The sequence below is a fragment of the Natator depressus genome, chromosome 8 (genome assembly GCF_965152275.1).
Source record: "Natator depressus isolate rNatDep1 chromosome 8, rNatDep2.hap1, whole genome shotgun sequence".
NCBI classification, from domain to species: Eukaryota; Metazoa; Chordata; order Testudines; family Cheloniidae; genus Natator; species Natator depressus.
In genome coordinates this window covers 3586785-3608656 of record NC_134241.1, presented here as the reverse complement: position 1 = coordinate 3608656, position 21872 = coordinate 3586785, and the positions used below count along the sequence as shown (strand labels likewise).

At 48.7% G+C, this 21872-nt stretch overlaps 1 protein-coding gene across 4 annotated transcripts in view; it reads left to right on the top strand.

Moving 5' to 3' along the window:
* SGCD (sarcoglycan delta) overlaps nucleotides 1-21872 on the top strand; it is a 499695-nt gene that overhangs the window by 445387 nt on the left and 32436 nt on the right. For all 4 annotated transcript variants that reach the window (XM_074960242.1, XM_074960241.1, XM_074960240.1 and 1 more), the window contains one exon: nucleotides 317-389. In XM_074960242.1, coding sequence (XP_074816343.1) covers nucleotides 317-389 — 73 coding nt within the window. The remainder of the gene's footprint in view (nucleotides 1-316; nucleotides 390-21872) is intronic.

The window sequence follows — 21872 nt, the reverse complement described above, 5'->3', positions numbered from 1 at the left end:
TAATGAAGTGTGCATCTGTACTAGAGACATTTATGCATAACAAGGGGTCAAATTTTCCAAACTGGCTGTCTGAATCTTTTTCATCCTTAGAACAGAAGGAATTGCATTGTGCAGAGTGCACCCAGGTTCTGGGTGCAAACGAGACAGCCAGCTTTGGAAATTCAGCTCAGCATTCTGAACCCGACTACTTGTGAGGATGGAGTGGGGGCATGCAGGGGTCAGATAACCTGTAAATTGTGCCAAGTGTGATTTGAGAATCACTCCCCTGCTTACAGTTTGTAACATCTACATCTTGTGTTCTGTTTTGTTATTTCAGGAGCAGAAGGCACAGTGTTCCCTAAATCTATAGAAACTCCCAGTGTCAGGGCAGACCCCTTCAAGGAACTAAGGTAAACTTTGGAATATGGTTTAAATATAACTCAGTGGCGCCGTGTTGGAATTCTGCATACTGAGTGGCGGCATTTCTATCCCTGCACAAGCAGTTGAGAAATTCCCTTTGGAATGCACTGAGCCGAGGTTACAGGCGCTAACATTGCGGAGCAAACGCCATGGAATAGAAGAAAGGCAAGAACACTTTAAAGCAAATCTCTATGACTGAGTCAAAAGAAAATATGGGTCACGAGAGCTTCCTTTCTCCTCTCCAACACCCTCCACTTAGCCAGTCTTTAAAAAGGAAAATAGAAATATTTCCTTGGCTATCGCAACTGAAGGTACTGGAGGCCACATTCAATCAGAGAGAGTGACTGCAGGCAAAAGGATGATGCACTCGTAGAATTTTCTCCCTTACAGAGATGTGAACCCCTTCTCTGACCCGGAAACTGTGACTAGCTGTACGCGCAGGCCACTACCACTGACATTCACAGAAATACCACCCACAGAAAGCAACACTTAAGGGGAATAAATAGCACAGCTCTAGAGAATCAGCTTTGCCCTCACTCGAATGCAGGACTTTATTTATTTCATCATGATAATTCCTAGCTCTGTGTAGCACTTTTCTTCACTACATCTCAAAGCACCTCACAGTCTTTAATGTATTTATCCTCACAACACCCCTGAAAAGCAAGGCAAGTATCCCCACTTCACAGATCAGGAACGAAGGCACCAAGAGGCCAAGTGACTTGCCCCAGGTCACACAGGTAGTCAGTGGCAGAGAAGGGACTTGAACCAAGGTCTCCTAAGTTCTAGGCTAGTGTCCTGTCCACTGGACCAGCCTTCCTACATACTCTAACAATGGGCAAACTTCAAGGTTTGGTGTGCAGGTTCAGTCTGGATGAGAAGCCTCTGGAAGGGAGAGATTTGGGTGTGGGGACTGGTTCTTGGTGGAACAAACTAACTCTTCCAACAGTATCTGGTTATTTTTGGTGAATATGGGGATGCAGCTGGAAAGGGGTACTTGGCCAAAACTGAGAATGCAGAAGGCAACAAACACACCACTTCGCAATCTGGCTTTCATTCTGTTTCAGTCACTGAGGTTTTAGGTGCACTGGGAGAGCTTTGTCCCACCACTTGTCAGCTAGATCCCCGCCCTTTGTCATATCTGGAGAAAACCTCTAGGTCTGTTATTGACTAGGTGTTTAATGCCTCCACCAAGAGGATACAAAGTCAGCCAACTGATAATGAACCCCTGCTCAGGAAGAAAGTCTCTAGAGATAGAGACAAACTTGTCACTTAATCTTTGGTCTCTAACCTTCCTTTCTCAGGAAAGGTTACTGAGGAAGCAGTGTTAGAACAGCTGCAGCCTGGTTTCATTGGTGGCATCGCCCCAACGTGGGATTGGTGTCTATTGTTAACTCTCTCCGTCCTGATGTTGGAAGTAGTAGTTAGGCCCAGCTAGATCACCGTGGATGCTAAAGAACATCTTAGTTTCCTTCCCTTTAGTATCTTATTACCTTTTACTGTCTCTCAGGAATGTCTCTAGTTCTTCCGTTTAACACACCAGCAGCCCGCTTGTTAGATCAAAAAATACAACAGGGTTTTGGTTCAGTTCATTATGAACGTTCACCATGTTGCCACCTGCTCTGATGTAAAACCCGCTTTCTCCCTCTCAGTATATTACTATTTTTCTTAAAAGCTTTGGGTCAACCCAGAGTGCGGCAGCTTCAGCAAGTGTAGGTGCAGGGTCTCCAGGGGCAGAAAGGGAATGATGATGTGGGAGCACAAAGCAGATGCTGCCTCCCTTCTAGTGAGCTCTGCAGGCAGCCTGCATAGACGAGATGTGGGTGGCATTAGCCGGAAAAGGAGCAGCTGGACGGAAGATGCACTGGTACAGCACATCCCTGCCGCAGCCGTCATAGGAAGGATCATGACCTTGGGTATATTTTTCAAAAGCACCTATGTCCCATTTTCAAAAGTGGCCTAAGTACTTAAGAGCCTAACTTGCATTAGGCTCTCTGTAACTGGGACTTAGGCTTCTAAATCACTTAGGGGCTTTTGAAAATCATATCCGTTTTCAGAAATTAAAGCTGTTCTACACGGTCGTAACCTTCAAGGGAGGAGACACTATGGCACCAGTTGTGCACAATGTTCCGGACAGGCTCAGGACAGCAGCATGTACGCGTCCCTAGCCAGCAAAGGTGATTCGGTCTCCTCAGGTACATGAGTCTCTTGAAGCATAGGGCAGCTCAAGCTTCTTATGTGAAATGTTTTCTTCTGGGGGCAAAATATGGTTCCAAGAGAAAGTAACCTTAGCCTTGGGGAGGGGGGCACTTTCTAGTGTCTTCCTATTGTTGGTAGCAATGCTGTACCTCCTCAAAATTACATAACCTGCCCCTTTAGAGTAATCCAAAGATCCTTGGCTACTGTGAAGTGGGACTGGATGAGTTGTTAATCCTGATTTGCTCTGCACATCTGGGAGATCAGCATGTTATAAACACCTATGCTAGGTAGCTGGCTAGATCACTGGATAAGGGATGCTAATTGTTACTGCAAAATGACTGTGAAAACCCTGTCACATTATACAGTGATAAAAGAGCAGACTTTTTTTTCCCTTTAAGTTTCAAGAAAAACAACAACCCAGTTTTCAATTAGCTAGACTGGTGTCCACAATTGGAGAGGGCTCAGAGAAGAGCCACGAGAATGATGAAAGGTTTAGAAAACCTACTGTTGACAGATGTTTGGCTGCATGTGTGTGTTCTTTAAGCGTGCTATCCCAGCTCTGCGCAGATAGCAGAGACAGCAGACTCCAATTGAACTGCCCAATAAATCCACTGACTCAGTTTTTAGCTAAGGCACCCAGCCAGGTTTATTGTCAATGAGGCATGGTCCTAGTATCCCGCAGACTCTACAGGCCTTGGAATCCATGACTCCGTTGTTGGCCTATCTTCTTGTATCCAGGTGCCATGTGCTTTGTTCACTCCTCACAGACCAAATGACTAAAACTCACTGTCTAGTACATCATTTTGCTATTTCTGATTTTATATCGATTTCACTACTTTTCCTGTAGGAGACTTCAAAATAAGGTGACAGCTACTGTCATTACCAAAAAGAGAGGAGACCACCTGCTCTGGGGAGTCAGACCATCTGTATTTCTTCCTCCTCTTCTTCAAATACAAAGTGATTTCTCTCCTTAAAATAGACAACACCCCATAATGTCTGTCTCCCTCACTCCCTCTTTCCTTCTTTTTCCCTCCCCCTCCCCCAAGCTACCTTTATTAGTGTCTGTCTGTCTGTCTCTCAGAATGATATGTTCCAGATGATTACATAAGCATCATTTTCAGCAGATTTTCTGCCTTCTTCTTCCTGCTGAAAAGTCTTGGTTCATACAGGCTTTTTCACTTATTAGTCACTGGCTGCTTTACAAGTGCATGGTCACCTTTCCAGAGATCAGACAATATAACTGTTCTTTGTTGATCAACATTAGCTTCTGCTTGGTCATCTTCTTTTAGTCTCATCTTCCTATGTCTTTGGCCTGGGATGGCTTAGATGGAGAGAAATTGTTTCATAGCCTTCCTCTGAAACATCAGCCACATGGGTGTGGCATTTGTCATTTCATGTGAGGGAGATCCATAAGGTCATAAGAATTGGTTTCATAGATACATCTGAGAGACATTGCTATTTTTTATCTATTTGCACGGGTTGCGATGAATCTCTCCTATGCTGCAAAAAGGCTTATGCTCCATGAGCCAACAAAAATCCGGATGGGTCCGTTATCAGTTTTGATTTTGTTGAGAATGCCAAAGATCATGAATGCTTTGTGTAATGCAGTGATGATTGTTGTTAATGCTACATATTCTGCTAAATGGTATCTTGAGCACTCATCAATAATGACTAACAGGTAGAGCTGGTTGAAAATGGTAGAAAACCTTTAAAATATTTTTATCTCAAACCTTAAAGTTTTGAAACTTCAACCTTCTTTACTCTCAGTTATGTTTGCAAAAAAAGTATATCAAAAGTTTGAATATTTAAATTTTTCTGACCAAGTGTACTAAAAGGTATCAGCCAGTCCGTCATAACACATAATAGTGAGGTATTCAGAAATTAATTTGGACAATTCAAGCACTTGTAATGATCCGCGTAAGCTTTTTTGTGATACAGGTTGATGTTCTTGATACATATTGATGGGATCACTTACTGGGTGATATGACGGGGAGTCCTGTTTGTCGAGCCGGGCCGCCTCCATTGGCCCAGCACGTGGTTGGTGCACCCCGTCACCCAGTTGTTGGGATTCCCTGTTCGATCAGGTAATTGCAGTACGGTGGGCTCCAGACCTCTGGAGGGGCCAAGCAAACAAACAGTCAGTAGCCCCTGAATCTCTGGGCTGGGGCTGACAATGACAGTTGGAGTTCTGGCTTTCTGGGTAGGATGGAACAATGGTCACATTGTAGCCCCCGGGCGGGGTTGGGCAAACAAATGGTCTATGGCCCCCACTCCTCCTGCCTGGGGCTGGCAGTAGCAACTCAGGTTCTGGCCAAATGAGGGAGCCAGAACAACAATCAGTCTGTAGCCCCTGGACAGGGCAGAACAAACAAACAGTCTGTGGGCCCTGAGCCCCTGGGCTGGGACTGAGAACAAACAGCAGCCATGCCTAGCAGTCCGTGGGGTGTGGTAGGGGAACCCGGCCCCTCCTGCTCCTTCGGGTTCTGAGCCAGGGCCCTATGAAGCTGGGGACTTCCCCCCTGAGGGTTTAGGCATCTGCTTCCAATACATCCCCAGGGTCACTTCCTACCACAAATTGCATCCCAGGCATCTCCTCAGCTGGCGGTGGCTTGGCGTCCCTGTCAGTCTGCGCAGTCGGCGAGTTGCCCACAGCGTGGTCCAGATCCGCAGGCTCTGGCGCTTGGAGTGTCACCAGCCCCTCGGGAGGAGCTTCCTTCCTCCTCTGGAGCCAGCCCCGACTGAACTGGGATGCCTCCTTTTATCCGGCTCTTCCAGCTGGAGCATGCACAGCAGGGGAAACGGGGCGTGGCCTCCTGAGCCCACAGTGATTGGTCCGCCCCCTTTGGCCCAGTGCGGGGTTGGTACACCCCGTCACAGGTGGTTACAGGAAACACCTTTCTCTGCGGAGTTGTTTTCTTTAAACCATTCCCAAATGATTGACATTTGCTCCATTAATGATCCTCTTCTTGAAAGCTGCAACTATCACCTCACTTTCCTTTAGTTTTTGTCTCGTTGCCTGAAGATGTATATATCCTGAAGTGGCCATTCGAAGTTGCCTGGAAATCGTAAGTTCAGAAGTCTCAGTGGAGGAACATGCCATTCATTTACTCTTAGGGCTTGTCTACACTTACAGTGGTGTAGCAGTGCAAGTGCACTGGTGGAGCTGTGCCACTGTACCGCTTAGTGAAAACGCTGTCTATGCTGACGGGAGACCTTGTCCCCTTGGCTTCGGTATTTCATCTCTCTGAGAAGTGGCGGCTATGTCGTCAGGAGACGCCTGTCTACAGCGCTGTGCCGGGGGTGAAGTCTGTAGAACTATGTTATAAGCCACACCCCGAGTGACGTATTTATACTGACATAAATTGGTAGTGTAGACCAAGCCTGAGGAGAGTAGGAATGAGGAAGACTTTTGGAAGAAATGAGGGGGGAAAGAGACAACAGAAAATGGATAAACCCGAATGGGAAGAGACTCGATAGGGCACTGTTTGTCTTGCAGTCCTGATGTCATGAATTAAGTACTGCTGTTGCCATTTCTTAGCATACATGTACCCCCTCCCCAGTAGAAACCAAATTTGTTTTGGGACCCTTCACAGCTGATCACCTCCAAAATACATGTCTTGTAGCAACCTACAACCTCTGTCTATGCCTCACCCCGCAAAAGTGCTGTTTACCACATCCTTGCATTGCAGTATGAGTTCCTCATATACTGGGTTGAATTTAATTATCAGCCATTGATGATACTAAGAGCAAAGTGGGTCTTGTCTTAGAACAAAACCACACCAAAATACCATAGTTTAATTAGCCATGTTGATTCCACACACATTTTTATGTTGCATAACATGAAAACTTTCTGCTAGGCAAAGACATGTGAGTTTAAGGTACTTCAGTGCTAAGAGCAAAGTAAGAAAAAAAAATCATACAGCTTGAAATCCTCTCCATGTAGTGGCCAGTACAAGGACTTAAATGGGACTTAACAGTTGCATAAGCCTTCTGGTGGTCCCATGCCCAGGGCTGAATTTCATCCACAACTGCTATAGCATAAAAACATCCAGCACAAGCCAACCAAACCTAGGTGACTGTTCTTTCTTTAATATGCAAACACAGTTAAGGGAAAATTAATCCCTTGGTGTCTGAAGAGGTAATTTTAATCAAAGTTAATTATGAACCCCTAAAAATACCAAATGGCAGATGAAATGCGCTTACAGTATGATTTTATTAGTACAATTCTCCTGTACCGTGTAAAGTACTAAGCTATCTAAATAGTCCAAGTGAGACCTATTGTGCCAAAGAGCAATTTAAATACATTCTTCAGCTAATGTGGCAATATTCATTTTGTAAAATAATTATTCTCAATGAATTAAGGGCTCTTTTCATCTGTGTTTCACTAGGCAGCATAGGTATTTTCAATAAATGGGAACACAAATAATATCTCAGTCTAGAATCCATTACATTCATAAAGATTAACAGGTCAAAAACGAGAGGAAATGTGAATAAGAAATGGTGCTGAATGGTGAAATAATTGATGGGAAATGGAAGCACTTCATTAGTGTGTAATACCAAGCCATAGTTTAGAAGTGTGCGGTAAACACATGATGCTAGATCTTCAGCTCATGTCAATGGTGATTGACACCAGGTATGAGTCTGGCCCCTTTTAACACGAAGAGCCAGATTCCGTTCTCAGTTACACTAGGCAACCCTGATGATGGTAGTGGAATTGCAGCAATTTAACTGACAGCAGAATTTGGACCTATGAGAGAATTTTACTTCTGTCATCATAGCCTATGTTGGAGCCCTATTCCCCTGTCACTTACACTGCCATAAATCAGCCATTAACGCTCCTGAAGTCATTGAAGATCCACTGGTGCCAAACTGGTCTAAAGGCAGAGGAGAATCAAGCCCCTGGTTTGTAAAGTGCAAGACCAATCAAATGATGAATTTCTTTGGATTTCTCCCTGTTATCTGGTCATGTATATCAATACCATAGTTTAGTGTATAGTTCACAAGTTTCTTACCCATTCCAGTGCACTCTCCAGGCTCAAGGGACAAGTTGTTATCGCAGGGGCAACAAGGCTGTCTAAAGTGCATGTAACGTGAGCTGTTTTCTCAGTTCTATACAGTAAGTCATTGTTAAGAACTGGGACTCCTCCAGCCTTTCAACACATTAGCCTAATATAAGGCTAGCATGAGAAAGGTATCACCTCCAGATCCATCAAAGGCATTGATTTTACCTTTTAGGCCACTGAGTTTAAAAACCATCTAGGACATTACATTATATTAGTTGATGTGAGGAAAGATGTGCCATTACTCTTACGTCTAAGACTATACCATCAGAGGATCACTGTATATTTCTGTGCCAGCTCCAGCGAGGGTGAGGCAGGCTTTTGTGAGCACCTTGTACCTTTTCTCAAACCTCTGCACTGGCTAGCCATTTTCTTTGGTATTGTTGGTTATAATCTTCAAAGCTGTTCTGCCTTTTGATCCTTGCACAACAGAAAGAAACCACGTGGGCACAGCTGGGTTCCAGATACTCATGTTTTCTAAATAGACAAAATCATGTCAGGCCGTGCTACACACACTCTGGTGTCTGGAAGCTTCTAGACCCTAGAACACAGGGTGCACCACTACAGGCCTCTCAAACTATATAAAGGGATGCTAACCTATTCTTAGGCCCAATTATCGAGGAGACCACATCTCTCTTAATAGTCACCTCATGATAGCTTAGATTAGCTGAGATGCGCGTGCAGTTGGACTGCGCTTTCCAGGGCCAGCATGCAGTGAGGTTACTCAGTGGAAGCGCCTTGCCTTGAACTCACTCCTGGTAGCTCTCCAAAGCCAACTGTCAGTGTGCTGTGGGATACGGTCCAAAGCCCAGAGATGTCAACAGGCTCTGTATCAGGTCCGCTGCACATCTTCAGTCAGGCTTTCGAATAGGAAAGTATCTAGTTGCTGAGGTATTCGTGTCTCTCTTAACCTACTCCCATTGCATGGGAAAGCATTGTTCTTCAGCAGATAGCCATAGGGAATCCTGTCCTGGCTGGCAGTCACCTACATCCCCACTCTCCCTCTTAGGACTGGCCACGGCAGGATTTAGCCCATGAATGAGTTTTCTTCTCTATTTTTAGCAGTGGAAAAACGTAACTGGGTCAAATTCTCCCATGGTGTAAACCAGTGATGCACCACCGAAGTCAATGGAGCTTATCTAAGAAACTGGCCCCACCGTGTTTAAATCAGAGCACTGGCCTCGTTCGCACTGATATGAATAAAGTCTACACATAAAAGGTCAGATCCTCCTGTAAGAACTTTCAAGAGCATCTATAAATAGCGAAAGCAGGCACTGCAGGAAGAGGCGTTTGGAGCAAATGTGTCTCAAGTATGATTCTGAGATAAAATGTGATAAGCTCTAACGAGAAAAATAAAGTGACTCGACCTTACAAGAGCTTGAGTGCATCATTCTAGATGGATTGCTAGTAGGATAGCCCCGGCACCTCTAAGCATAAAATCTCATTGGGACTGTGCAGATGATTTTGCTCAGCTGATAGGCCTCCTCACAAAGACATGGGTTCAAAATGCAAAGCATACTCGCAGTATCTATCTGGGATACTGGCTTCCCTCACATAACGAGGGTATTAGCGCTTTGTAATGCTGACTCAGGTCACATGACTAGGGTCCGGAAATAATGCAGAAGTGTTTCTTGCCAGCTGTCCTTTGACTCACCTTTTTATGCCACTTACTATATGACGCGGCCCTTTTGTGCTACCTCACTCGAGTAAGCCAGCATTGAATTTTCTGGAAGATATACTTTAGTTAAACACAAGTTACTGGGCTCAAAGCAAGGGTAAGTGGGTGAAATGCTAAAGCATGTGTTACACCGGAAGTCAGGTGAGATGATCCAATGGTCCCTTCTGCCCTTAAAATCTAGGAACCCCTCATCAGTCCAGTGGAAGGGTGATCTTCCAGTATCATACAGCCAACTTGGTGGCTCTTACACCACATTCCCTTCTTGAAGCTAAGTAGCAGGGGAAAAGCAGAGATGGTCAGGATGCCCCTGGGTTGTGTTTTAGCCACACCAAATTAAGGACCCTATAATCTTAAATTTAAAGATATTTAATCAATAGTCAAAGATTTTGACCCATTGCAGAGGACTTCCCTCATGTTCAGTACTTTTCTACTTTGCTCTCTTATTTTGTTTTGTTTACCGCTGAACCCTAGTAGACATGATTTCTTACCAGTGTAATTTATATGAGACCAACTTAGGTTAGAGGTTAGTGACCTGGCAATTCATCGGTCAAGAATTGTGTTTATTAGGGCACAAGTTTAAAAGATTTGTTGCTTTTTGCCACTGTAATTTTACTTCACTGCTCACCCCTTCAGCTGTGGAGCCCTGAATTCTTCTTCGAGTGATTACTCATGTGTATTCCACAATAGGTGTGTGTGCTCGCCACATGCACCGGAGCCGGAAGTTTTTCCCCTAGCAGTACCTGTAGAGGGGAGTGGCGTCTGCCTGGCACGGTATAAGGGGAGCTGCGCGCTCCCCCCACCCTCAGTTCCTTCTTGCCACCGGTGAAGGTGCGTCAGAACTGCTCTGCTCCAGCTTTGCCGTAGCTCGTCCCCAGAACCGTTCGTTCAGTGTTAGTACCTGTAGTTAGTTAGCTGTTTAGTTAGTCAGTGAGCCCAGGCCGGGGCATGCCCCGCTCCCCGGGGTTTAAGCCGTGCGGCTCTGGTAGGCGTTCTGTGCCAAGAAGTGACCGGCCCACAGACTGTTAGCGCTGTTTGGGAGAAACACATATCAGCGAAAGGTGCAAGATTTGTAAGTTGTTTAAGCCTCGGACCAAAAGAGAAAGGGACATTAGGCTCCGGGCCATCCTGATGGACTCGGCGCTGACCCCAACTCTGGCACGCCGCTCCGAACCGGTACCCGGCACCGCGGCATCGATATGCGGCGACCCTCCGGTGCCATCAACCAGTCGGCACCGCTCCCCGTCCACGGGGCACATCAAGAGGGCCAGGAAGACTCCCTTTTCGCAGTGGCACCGAGGGAAGTCTGAGACAGAGGCTAGGCCCATGTCAGGCAGTCCTCGATCCCCACCAGGCCCCAGACCTCCGACTCACGTTGAGCGGAGTAGCCCGGCCCCTTCGGAACAGGCCTCTCCAGATGTCTGGATGCCATCCACGCCTGAAGCCCTCCAGGCGGCCTGGGACGTTATGTCCATGTTGGTGCCCGGAGCGCTGCTGATGTCGGCCCCATGCTCCAGAGGCAAGCCGCCCCTGGGATCTCCGCAGTCGCCACCGGCCCGGTACCAGTCTCAGTCGAGGGAATGTTCCTGACGCCGTTCACTGCCCAGCGACCGTTTGGGGCAGAGTCCATGTGGATCGCCCTCGACGCCGACCAGACTGTCTGGCTGGGTTCCAGCCGGCCGGGACTCTCAGCACCGCTCGTCCTCAAGGAGCAAATATCGACCGGACCACGGCAGACGTTGCCAACGGTCCTCGTCTCGGAGAGAGCACCGCAGTCAGTCACGGAATGGTCGTTGACGCCATTCCCGCTTGGACTCCCTCTTCAAGTCTCCGCCAAGACATCGCAGCCCTGGGCGTCGATGGCTAGTGTCTCACTTTCGCGTGTCCGCCCGTCAAGGCCGTTAGCGGAGCAGCTGTTACCATCGGTACTGGTCCTCCACGTCGAGATTGTGGTCCTGTGGCCGACGTAGATCCCAGTACCACCGCTCCTCCCAGTCCAGAAACAGCATCAGATCTTACGCCAGCCTGGCCTACATTCGTAGCCGTCCTTCGATGGGCCAGGCCAGCCAACCCAAACAGCCGGCCCCACCGGTTCCACAGCAGGTGCAGTGTCACCGAGCATCGTGGCCGGCCCAATGGTACCAGTGGGCACCGTGGCCTCCAGCACAGCCCCCAATGGGAAGCACTGTTGGCCTCCCTCTCCAGACCCCCGAGAAAGGAGTCGGTGGGACATACGTCCTCAGCACCGTGCCCGGAGTCCGACCAGGTGGTGGACCCTCCGGTGCCAGCCAGTACCCAGAGCACCGCACCAGCCTCCTCACCCCGCCCGGAGGAGGCGATTGCGGCCCCGCCCCCCTCCGCCCCATAGGAGGACTTCAGGGCCCACCAAGACCTCTTAAAGAGGGTGGCAGCAAGCCTCCACCTCCAGGCAGAGGAGATGGAGGAGCCCTCAGACTCCCTGTTTAGCGTGCTGTCCCCGTCAGCACTGGGTAGGGTGGCCTTGCCTCTCCATGAAGTGGTGGCTAAGATTTCAAATGTCCTGTGGCAAACACCAGCCTTGTTGGCCCCCATTTCTAAGAAGGCAGAACGCAAGTACTTAGTACCCATTAAGGGGCATGAGTACTTGTATACCAACCCAGCGCCCAACTCCCTGGTGATCAAGTTGGTGAACCACAGGGAACGGCAGGGTCAGCCAGCCCCGACCCCAAAGAACAAAGATTCTCGGATACTGGACTCTTTCGGAAGGAAAATTTATTTGTCTTCGAGCTTCCAGTTACAAGTGGCAAACCATCAGGCTCTTCTGGGCCGGTATGAATTCAGTCTGTGGGGCTCCCTGCCCAAGTTTGAGGACTCCCTCCAGGAGCGCGATAGGAAGGAGTTCAAGGCGCTAGTGGAGAAAGGGGCAGTGGCCACTAGGGCATCCCTGCAGGCAGCCTCGGATGCTGCAGACACGGCCGCACGATCCATGGCCTTCGCAGTGTCCATGAAACGGGCATCATGGCTCCTGCTCTCTGGGCTGTCCAGCGAGGCGCAGTCATCCATTCAGGATCTGTCGTTTGACGGGAAAGCTCTGTTTGCAGCAGAATCAGATACAAGTCTGCATGGCATGAAAGACTCCCTCACGACCCTCCAGACTCTGGGCCTCTATGTCCCGGCTCTGGCAAAACCTAAGTTCAAGCCGCAGTAGACTCCCGCCCAGGCCGCCCTCCCGAAGTATGAGGCCGCCCATAAGAAGCAGCGGGACTATAAGAGACACCCTCAGAGGCAGTTTTGGCCTGCCCCCCAGCAGTCCTCCAAGGGCAAGCAGGCAGGAAAAAGGAGCTTTTGATGGGACGCGTGGGGGAATCCCACCAGTCCTCATCAGGGATCCACCCCCAAATAAAGCTCCCCTTCTCTAACCAGTTGTGTGCTTTCCTCCCGGAATTGTCACAGCTAACCTCGGACCGATGGGTCCTCAACACCATCTCCTGGGGTTACACCCTCCAGTTCACTTCCTCCCCACCCAACCACCCCCTGTCCCTCTTGGGGGACCCCTCGCACGAAGCTCTGCTCGAGCAGGAGGTGGGGTGGCTCCTAGGACTAGGAGTGATACAGGCAGTGCCCGAGGAGTTCATGGGCAAGGGGTATTACTCCCGTTATTTCCTTATCCCGAAGGCCAAAGCGGGGCTCAGGCCCATCCTGGACCTGCAAGATCTGAACCAGTACATGGTGAAACTCAAGTTCCTCCTGGTTTCCCTGGCCTCCATCATCCCCTCACTGGATCCCAGGGACTGGTATGCTGCCCTCGATCTACAGGACGCGTAGTTCCCTGCAGCTCTTGGGTCACATGTCTGCGTGCACATACGTGGTCCATCACGCCAGACTCAGGATGAGGCCCCTCCAGCTCTGGTTGGCCTCGAAGTTCTCCCAGGCCACGGACAGGATGGACAAGGTCCTCACCATGCCAGACTATATGATCACCTCCCTACGGTGGTGCTCCGCCCTAAACAACATGCTCCAAGGGGTCCCGTTCAGGGACAGAGCCCCGTCGTTGGAGCTGGTGTCCGATGCGTCGGACCTGGGTTGGGGGGGGGGCCCATGTGGGGAACTTTCAGACCCAAGACCTGTGGTCGGCTCAAGACCTGACCCTACATATAAACGTCAAGGAGTTCAGGGCGGTGCGGCTGGTGTACATGGCCTTCTGCTAGCACCTGGAGGGCAAGGTAGTCAGGGGCCTCACGGCCAACGCGGCCTCGATGTTCTATATCAACAGGCAAGGCAGGGCCCGATCCTCTGCCCTCTGCCACGAATCCCTCAGGCTGTAAGACTTCTGTATAGCCCACAACATCCACCTGAAGGCCTTCCACCTACTGGGCGCCCGGAATGAGAGGGCGGATCGCTTGAGCAGGGACTTTTCCTCGCAACACAAGTGGTCCCTCCACCCGGAAGTGGCCCACCGGCTCTTCCAAAGGTGGGGAACTCCCCAGGTGGACCTATTCATGACTCGGCAGAACTAGTGATGCCCCTGGTTCTGCTCCGCGGGGGGCTAGGGAGGGGCACTATCTCTGATGCCTTTATCCTGTCCTGGTCAGGCTGGCTTCTCTATGCCTTTCCCCCGTTCCCTCTAATCAGCAGGGTCCTGGAGAAGATAAAGATGGACAAAGCCCAGGTCCTCCTGATTGCCCCAGCGTGGCCCAGGCAGCATTGGTACAGGACCCTCACAGGCCTGTTGGTAGCTCCACCGTGGCTGTTGCCACGCCGCCCGGACCTGCTCTCTCAGGACCAGGGCCGCCTCCTCCATCCCAACCTAGCTGCTGAGTGGCTAGGTGGAGGGGAAAGGACATGCTCAGAACAGGTTCAGCACGTTCTCCTTGAAAGTAGACGGCCCTCCACTCACCACGCTTATTTTGCTAAGTGGTCCCAGTTTTCTAGGTGGGTGGCAGACCAGGGTGTCTCCCCTGTGGCCGCCCCGATCCAGCTTATCCTTGATTACCTCCTCCACCTGAGGGCCCAGGGCCTGGCGCCCTCATCAGTCAAGGTGCACCTGGCAGCCATATTGGCCTTCCATCCGCCAGTGCAAGGGCACATGGTATTTTCCCATGCTATGACTGGCTGGTTTCTTAAGGGTTTGGACTGTCTTTTTCCATATTCTAGACCCCCGGTCCCACAGTGGGACCTAAACCTGGTGTTGGCTCGTCTCACGGGGCCCCCGTTTGAACCACTGGCCACATGCTCTTGGTCTCACCTCTCGTGGAAGGTGGCCTTCCTGGTTGCAATCACGTCAGCCAGGCGAGTCTAGGAGCTCAGGGCCCTGACCTCCGAGCCGCCGTACACAGTCTTTCATAAGGACAAGGTCCAGCTCCGGCCACACCCCGCATTCCTCCCTAAAGTGGTCTCCGCCTGCCACATGGGTCAGGACATTTTTCTACTGGTCCTCTGCCCCAAGCCTCACACGTCCAGTGAGGAGCGCCGTCTCCACATGCTCCATGTGCGGCGGGTTCTGCTTTTTACCTCGAGCGGACCAAGCGGTTCAGACAGTCCTCACCAACTGTTCGTCGGCTCAGCTGACCCCGCGAGAGGCCAGCCAATTTCCACTCAGCCGCTTTCCAATTGGATCACTTCCTGTTATGAGTTGGCGGGTGTCCCCCCATCACCCATTGTGAGGGCCCACTCGACTCGGGCACAGGCATCGTCTGCTGCCTTCATGGCCCATGTCCCCATCCAGGACATTTGTAGGGCCGCCACGTGGTCTTCAGTTCACACGTTCACCTTGCACTATGCGATTGTTCCCCAAACCAGGGATGACGCCAGGTTCGGCAGGGCTGTCCTCCGTCCTGGGAACTTGTGAACTCCTACCCACCTCCAGCAGATATAGATTGGAATCGCCTATTGTGGAATACACATGAGCAATCACTCGAAGACAAAAAAGACAGTTACCTTTTCTGTAACTGGTGTTCTTCGAGATGTGTTGCTCATGTCTATTCCACACCCCGCCCTCCTTTCCCTCTGTCAGAGTTGTCTGGCAAGAAGGAACTGAGGGTAGAGGGAGCGCGCAGCTCCCCTTATACCACGCCAGGCAGGCACCACTCTAGGGGTCGTGGGGGGCGCTCCCCCCCCCACGGGTACTGCTAGGGGAAAAACTTCCTGTGGCAAGCACACACACCTATTGTGGAATAGACATGAGCAACACATCTTGAAGAACACCAGTTACGGAAAAGGTAACTGTCTTTTTTTAAGGGTAATCCTTCCTAGATCAGAGACGAAACATGGTAAAGCCAGTTTGATTCTCTAATCAATCCACTATGTATGATGTATAAGTAGATGGCTTATGGAGATACATGATGATGTTTTATCTGGAGATTTGAGAAGCTTTGAGCCATAAAATTCCACACGGCAAACTGGGAGAAAGAGTGTTTCCATAAGGAGTATTCGCCCATTGAATGTGCTATGTATGGTGTGCAGAGTTGCTGTCGGTCATCACCATCCCCGTGTTGATTTAAATTAATAGTAACACGTCTCTGTCAAGGAGAAAGGCTAAACCTCAGGATATTATAAGCGGATGATGAAGTCCTGGTGCTAAGTTGAACCTAGTTAAGCATATTGAATAAAGGACAGCGAACAACTGCAACCATGTGAGTGTAGTGGGAGTTTGCATTTAAGAAGCTCCTGTCAGACTGGCATCAACAGCTGTCTTTAGATCCACTTGTTTCCTCAGCAGCACAATAGTGTGTGGGGCAGGGGTGGGGGGAGAACAGGGGGGAGAACTATTGAATATAGTGTGGAGTGAGAATAAGAAAATAAAAGAGGCAGGCAATTTTGTTTGACTCGGGGTTTTCCATATCAAACTGGTGCCAGATGACATGGCAGATATGATGCAGTGTGCAAAGGAAATCGGTCTCTGCTTTGGTAATTGGTCATGAAATGCACCAGCCACTGTCCTCACATGCACAGTCATGCAGCATAATCACAGTAAAGTTATACTTAACCTATGACGTTGCCCCAGAGATGCTGCAACATAAAAAAATACTTTATTACTCTGTCTCTGCAGTCATTCTATAGGGAAGACACGTTTCCAATAAGCTAAAAAAGCCTGTTTCTGTGGAGATATTAATCTTCATTCCTGCTCTTTCTCTCTCAGATTGAGCATTTGTTTAGATTCACAAGATTGAGCAGTGGATCCTTTGGGATATAAGAAAAACGTATTCATATGCATCAATAGAATCTAATGCAGTTCTTCCTTCTCTCAGTCCCCACATCTGTACAGATGGGGAGGGGTGTGTGCACACACCCCTTCCCTTTAGAAGTAGGCTTGATTTTTTTTTTAACTATTGGGGCTGCACACCACTAACCTTGAGTAGAAAATAGATGCTAATAAATGCAAGCCTTGAAAATGTGAATTACAGCCATTTCACACTTCATGGCAGACTCATACTGGTGAAATGGTTTAATACTTAATTACAATGCTTGTCCTTCCCTCAAGTGCAGATGACATTCCTCAGATAGATTTTGCAATAATAACTGCGGAAGTAAATCGAGGAACTAATTAGTTATTCATATAATCCAGAATATTGACGATGCATTGATTAAAAGGATGTGGTGACACCCATTCCAACATTCTGGATATGTCTGTTTGTTAGGCTACTCCCTGAGGTGGTGTTTTTTGGAAGGTTCTGTGGAAAATGATAAAAATGCCCTCCAGCTTCTGGAATGCAAATGTTTATAGAAAGCATTTCTTTTTGTTTACATTTTGTTGACCATTAAAGCGTGGCAGCATAATAGTTTATGACTCACACTCCAGGGGCAATATCTGATCTGTGGTGCCTTAGGACCATCAAGCTATAATGGGATCTGTAGGTTATTGACTAATCACAACCATAAACCTCCTAAGAGCATGTAAGGGGATCCAGAGGACTAGAACCTAGGTGAACAGGGCACTGGGTGACCAATTCTTCCACACTACTGATCATTAGCCATGGCAGAACTGTGATCCATACACTAGAAACCCTAGGGGACTAAGCCTCACAAAAGCCCTGTGATCTCTGATTTGTCCTAATGCACTATTTTAACATGGAGGGAGTTCCAGGAAGCTTGGCAGTACCTTGCCTGTTACTACAAGACCCCTCTCTCGTTCCCAGCTTTGGATTCCAGCTCTGATTCCTGGCTTGACACCTGGCTCGACTCCTGCTTCCTGACCTTGACTCTGACCTCACTCCTGGTTTCTGACTCCAGCTCTGATTTCTGGCTTGACTCCCGTCTCCAACTCCTGTTCTGACCACTAGGCCTGACTCCTGGTCCTGTCTGATAGGCCAGAGAGCCCACGTCCCAGTTGTGACAAAGCAATCGTTAGACAACTGCCTAGAGTGGAGGGCAGGCAAGCCAGCCTATTTGTTCCAGTACAAGTTCTGTGATGTGCGCCTCGTTCCCCTTTTGTAATGGAGCATTTATCGTGAAGTATTTATGTAGGTTAGCCCAGAGGTAATGTACGGTAAATCAGTTCTTGTACAGGTATGAGATGTGACATTTTTAATAAACTGTGAGATTCCCAATCACTATCATTAGCATCGCGGCATTTATGTTTAAATTATAGCTGTCTGCACAAAGAGTATTACTATTCATCGGATAAAACAGTAAGTGAAGGGTGGGATGGAAAATAACACACAGGCCTCTCAGTTCAATGATGGGAATCGCAGTACATCCTTTGATTTCTTTGTATTCTGTTTAGGACTGAAATATTCTGAGAGACATGTCAGGGCACCTGTAGGGAAGAGGAAATTTTACTTTGAGTGCACCTTTCAGCTAGAAATTAAACCGGAGGAATGGAAAGCATCAAGCATTTTGTATAGAAAAACACACTATTTAGTTGATGAGAATTGGTGAGAATGGCAGTCCTGTTTTTATTAACTGAATCTTTGGTCCCTGGAGGAGCGTGTCATATACACTCACGCTAACATATTTGAGAGGAAACTCCGTGGTTCAGAGGCTCAGACCTGCTCGCTTCCTTCTGCACTGGGGATTCTACTTGCATGAAGGAATTGTTCAGTGGCATAAATGGCTCTCCAACAGCTGCTCCTGATCACACCCTCATGTAGGGGGTGGGATAAAGATGGGCCTGGCCAGACTGCCTGGCTGTCCAGGGATCTTGAATTGGAGGGGAGGGATAGGGCAGCTCTGGGGCTTCTCTAACTTCTATGGGGAATGAATCAGACGCACATTTCTCCCAACCATCAGCGGTGTTCAGTGCTATTTGTCTTACTCTCATCTGGAAGGATCCTGTAATGGCTGGTTTCAGAATGTGGAGGAAAACAGGTACAATAAATGTCTTGGGCTCACCTGACATGGCTCCTGGGGTTTAAAAAACCATGTTTGGAAAGGTTTGCAAATGTAGGGCCCAGTTTTGCAATCTTGAATCAGGCAAAACTCCCATTAACGTCAACACACCGTTCAGTGCAATCACTTCCACATTCGCCTGGCTAAGGGCAGCAGCCATGAGCCATCATCCTTAAAAGCAACTCTTTAAAACTGACTTCTAATTAACCTGGCACAAAACTGCAAAAGGCAACTCAAAGATGTGTCACTGATCAAGTCAGCATTGCTCACAATGTCATCTCTTAATTTTTTTCCATTCATAATTAGTTTTAGATTCTATCAAAGCAAAAATACTTAATAATTGAGCATGTTTCTTTGCGTTGTACCCAGTCCATTCTTATTACGTCAAAGAGAACTATTTTATAGAGATTTTATTGGAATTGTAGACTGCAGCCAGGAAACAATAGCCATTTCATGTGATATCTAGAAGAAAAATGTATATGTTAAACTATAATGGGATTTTATTTTATTTTCAACTGACATATTTTGTACATTCATGCCGAAGGATCATAAATATGTGTTCAAAGTCTTTATCCTCAGTTAAATTGTACACAGCATGAATTGTTGTTGTTTTCCTCCCAGATCAAGCAGGGATAACTACATATTTTTCACATGGTTTGAATTGATTTTGTCTTTTAAGAACAGGTTGCTGCCCCTGAACTGTTCTTCACAGATATATTGCTGTGCAGATTTAACCCCCAGGATACTGTGGAAGCCCTGGCCTTTTTCATCATGTTAAGTTTCTAGCATCTGTATGGTCATATAAGAGCAATCCCATTCTGTATTTTTCAAATCACTTTTGGTGGGTCTACCTAGCACAGAGGTGGGCAAACTACGGCCCGCAGGCCATATCCGGCCCATGGGACCGTCCTGCCCGGCCCCTGAGCTCCCAGCTGGGGAGGCTAGCTCCCGGCCCCTCCCCTGCTGTCCCCCCTTCCCCGCCTGTGCGGCTTGTGCCCACCCACCTCCCAGGCTTTCCAATAAGCCTGTCCTGCTGCTCTGAGTTGCATGGTAAGGGGGTGGGGGGAGGGGTTGGATAAGGGGCAGGAGGGCCCGGGGGGCAGGTGGGGGGCAGTTGGATGGGGCAGAGGTTTGTGGGGGGTCAGATAGGGGGTGGGGGGTCCCAGGAGGGAGGGGACAGGGAGCAGGGGGAGTTGGATAGGGGCTGGGGTCCTGAGGGGGCAGTTGGAAGGGGTGGTCAGGGGACAAGGAGCAGGGGGGTTGGATGGGTTGGGGGTTCTGAGGGGGGCAGTCAGGGGGCAGGTGCCAGGCTGTTTGGGGGGCACAGCCTTCCCTACCCGGCCCTCCATACCGTTTTGCAACCCAGATGTGGCCCTCGGGCCAAAAAGTTTGGCCACCCCTGACCTAGCAGCACAGAGACAGCACAACTAATGAGCACCCATTTGTGAATCTGGCTCAGAGCTACGTCCATCAGGCTCTGGGACAGTGCTTTGTTTATTTTTCCGCCCTGCACCACATGAGATCAGTGTCAGAAATGACTGCCTTAGCACCCTGGTGGTTCAATCCGCTCGAGCGAAGCACATTAGCCAGGAAGCTGTCATTTCAAAATGTATGTGCAGTGGGTTCTTTCCACACATCAGCACAAATCCCCTGGGCACGGATTATAAGCAGATATGGGTAGGGAAGATGGATCCTTTCACTCTCGAGAGCTGGAACTAAACCAGAAACCCTTCCTCCTTGGGACCTTCAGACCCAAAGTCAAATGTGGTAGCATTGGCCCGTCCCGAAGTGGGGGGTTGTTTTCACATCACAGGGTAGCAAAGCAAAATTTCAGCCTTAAAAAGGTTCATCTCTGAGGTTTCACTGTTTCCAATGTGAAGGTGCTTGGGAATCCTGGCATTTAGGAAGGTTTGTTTAAGGGCTGGATTGTGCCTTTCGGTACAGACCTGAGCAAGGTGCAGGGATTGCAGTGACCCTGGAGGCATTGCCCCTCTAAGTCACAATTCCTCCCCTGCTCTCGGGCCGCATGTAGCATTTTGCTGCTGGCCTATTTGCATGTGCTGCAACAAATTACATCACTACCCGCCCCAAGGTGGCTCAGCCGCATGAGCCGGGAAGAAAGGGAAGGGGAACCAATGGCCCTTTCCTTGCCTGCCGCTGCGACACAGCACCATGTATGGGAGGTGCCTACTCCTCTCGAGAGAGGCTCGAGTAGTATGACCCATCGCTTAAGAGTCAACAGTCTGATTTCCAAACTCTGCTAACATTCCAGTTATGAAACTGACAAGCCCCTGCTAGTCATATCCAGAGGGGCTGGTTTAGTGACAACTACTTGAGAAGAGCGACCAAGTTCTCTCTAGTCAGAGAAGTGTAAGCAATAGTTAAATGCTGAGCTTCATTAGTTTCAAATGTAAAGTGGCAGCAGCTGCTTCTCCCATTAGCCAAAGTGGCCGTTATAAATACATATCTAAGTACATATACACTGCCTCGTTGGCAATGCATTTCATTTTAGCTGCACAAGGACAATGTCTCCTTGGATGGAAGACGCCAAGTGACTATTATAGCCACGTATTTCATATAGCGTCATGTGGCTTCAGGGCCACGCGGAAGATATGAAAGCAGAAATTCAATTATAACCCAGTAATCGGCAGAAAGCAGATGAGTGGCTCCAAGAAAATCTGAAATGCAGCTAGATTCACTGTGGACAGGGGCAAATTTCACAGGGGTGGACTGCAGCTTCAGAAGGCGAAAGGGGTCTCCCTTGCTTGCATAGAGTAATTCAGAGTATGAGTGAAAATGTGTCAGGTCTGTGGGAACTGACAGCTCGTTTACTTGCTAAAATTCTCCCATATGACGCATTATTTATTTGTTTATTGAATGTGTGACTCAAAGCGAGTCAGACAATGGCATAGACCATCAAATACAAAAGGTTGGTCCGGGTTCACTCCTGGGTCTGTGCCAGCTTCTGCTAGCGTGAGCCCTGTGCAGAGCGATCGTGGTAGATTCTCCCTCACTGGCAATTCTTAAATCTAGACTGGAAGTTTTTTCCCTAAATGATCCAGTGGCTGGGCTGGTAGGGTCAGCAGCGCACAGTCACTAGTTTGTGCTAGTTGGGACGGGATAGGCACTGCTGTGCACCCAGGGATGTTGCCAGTTCAGCGCGTGGGCTCACACCCCACACACCAGGCTCTACTGACTGGACTTTTGTGGCGCCCTGGCCCTAAACCAAAGCTGCC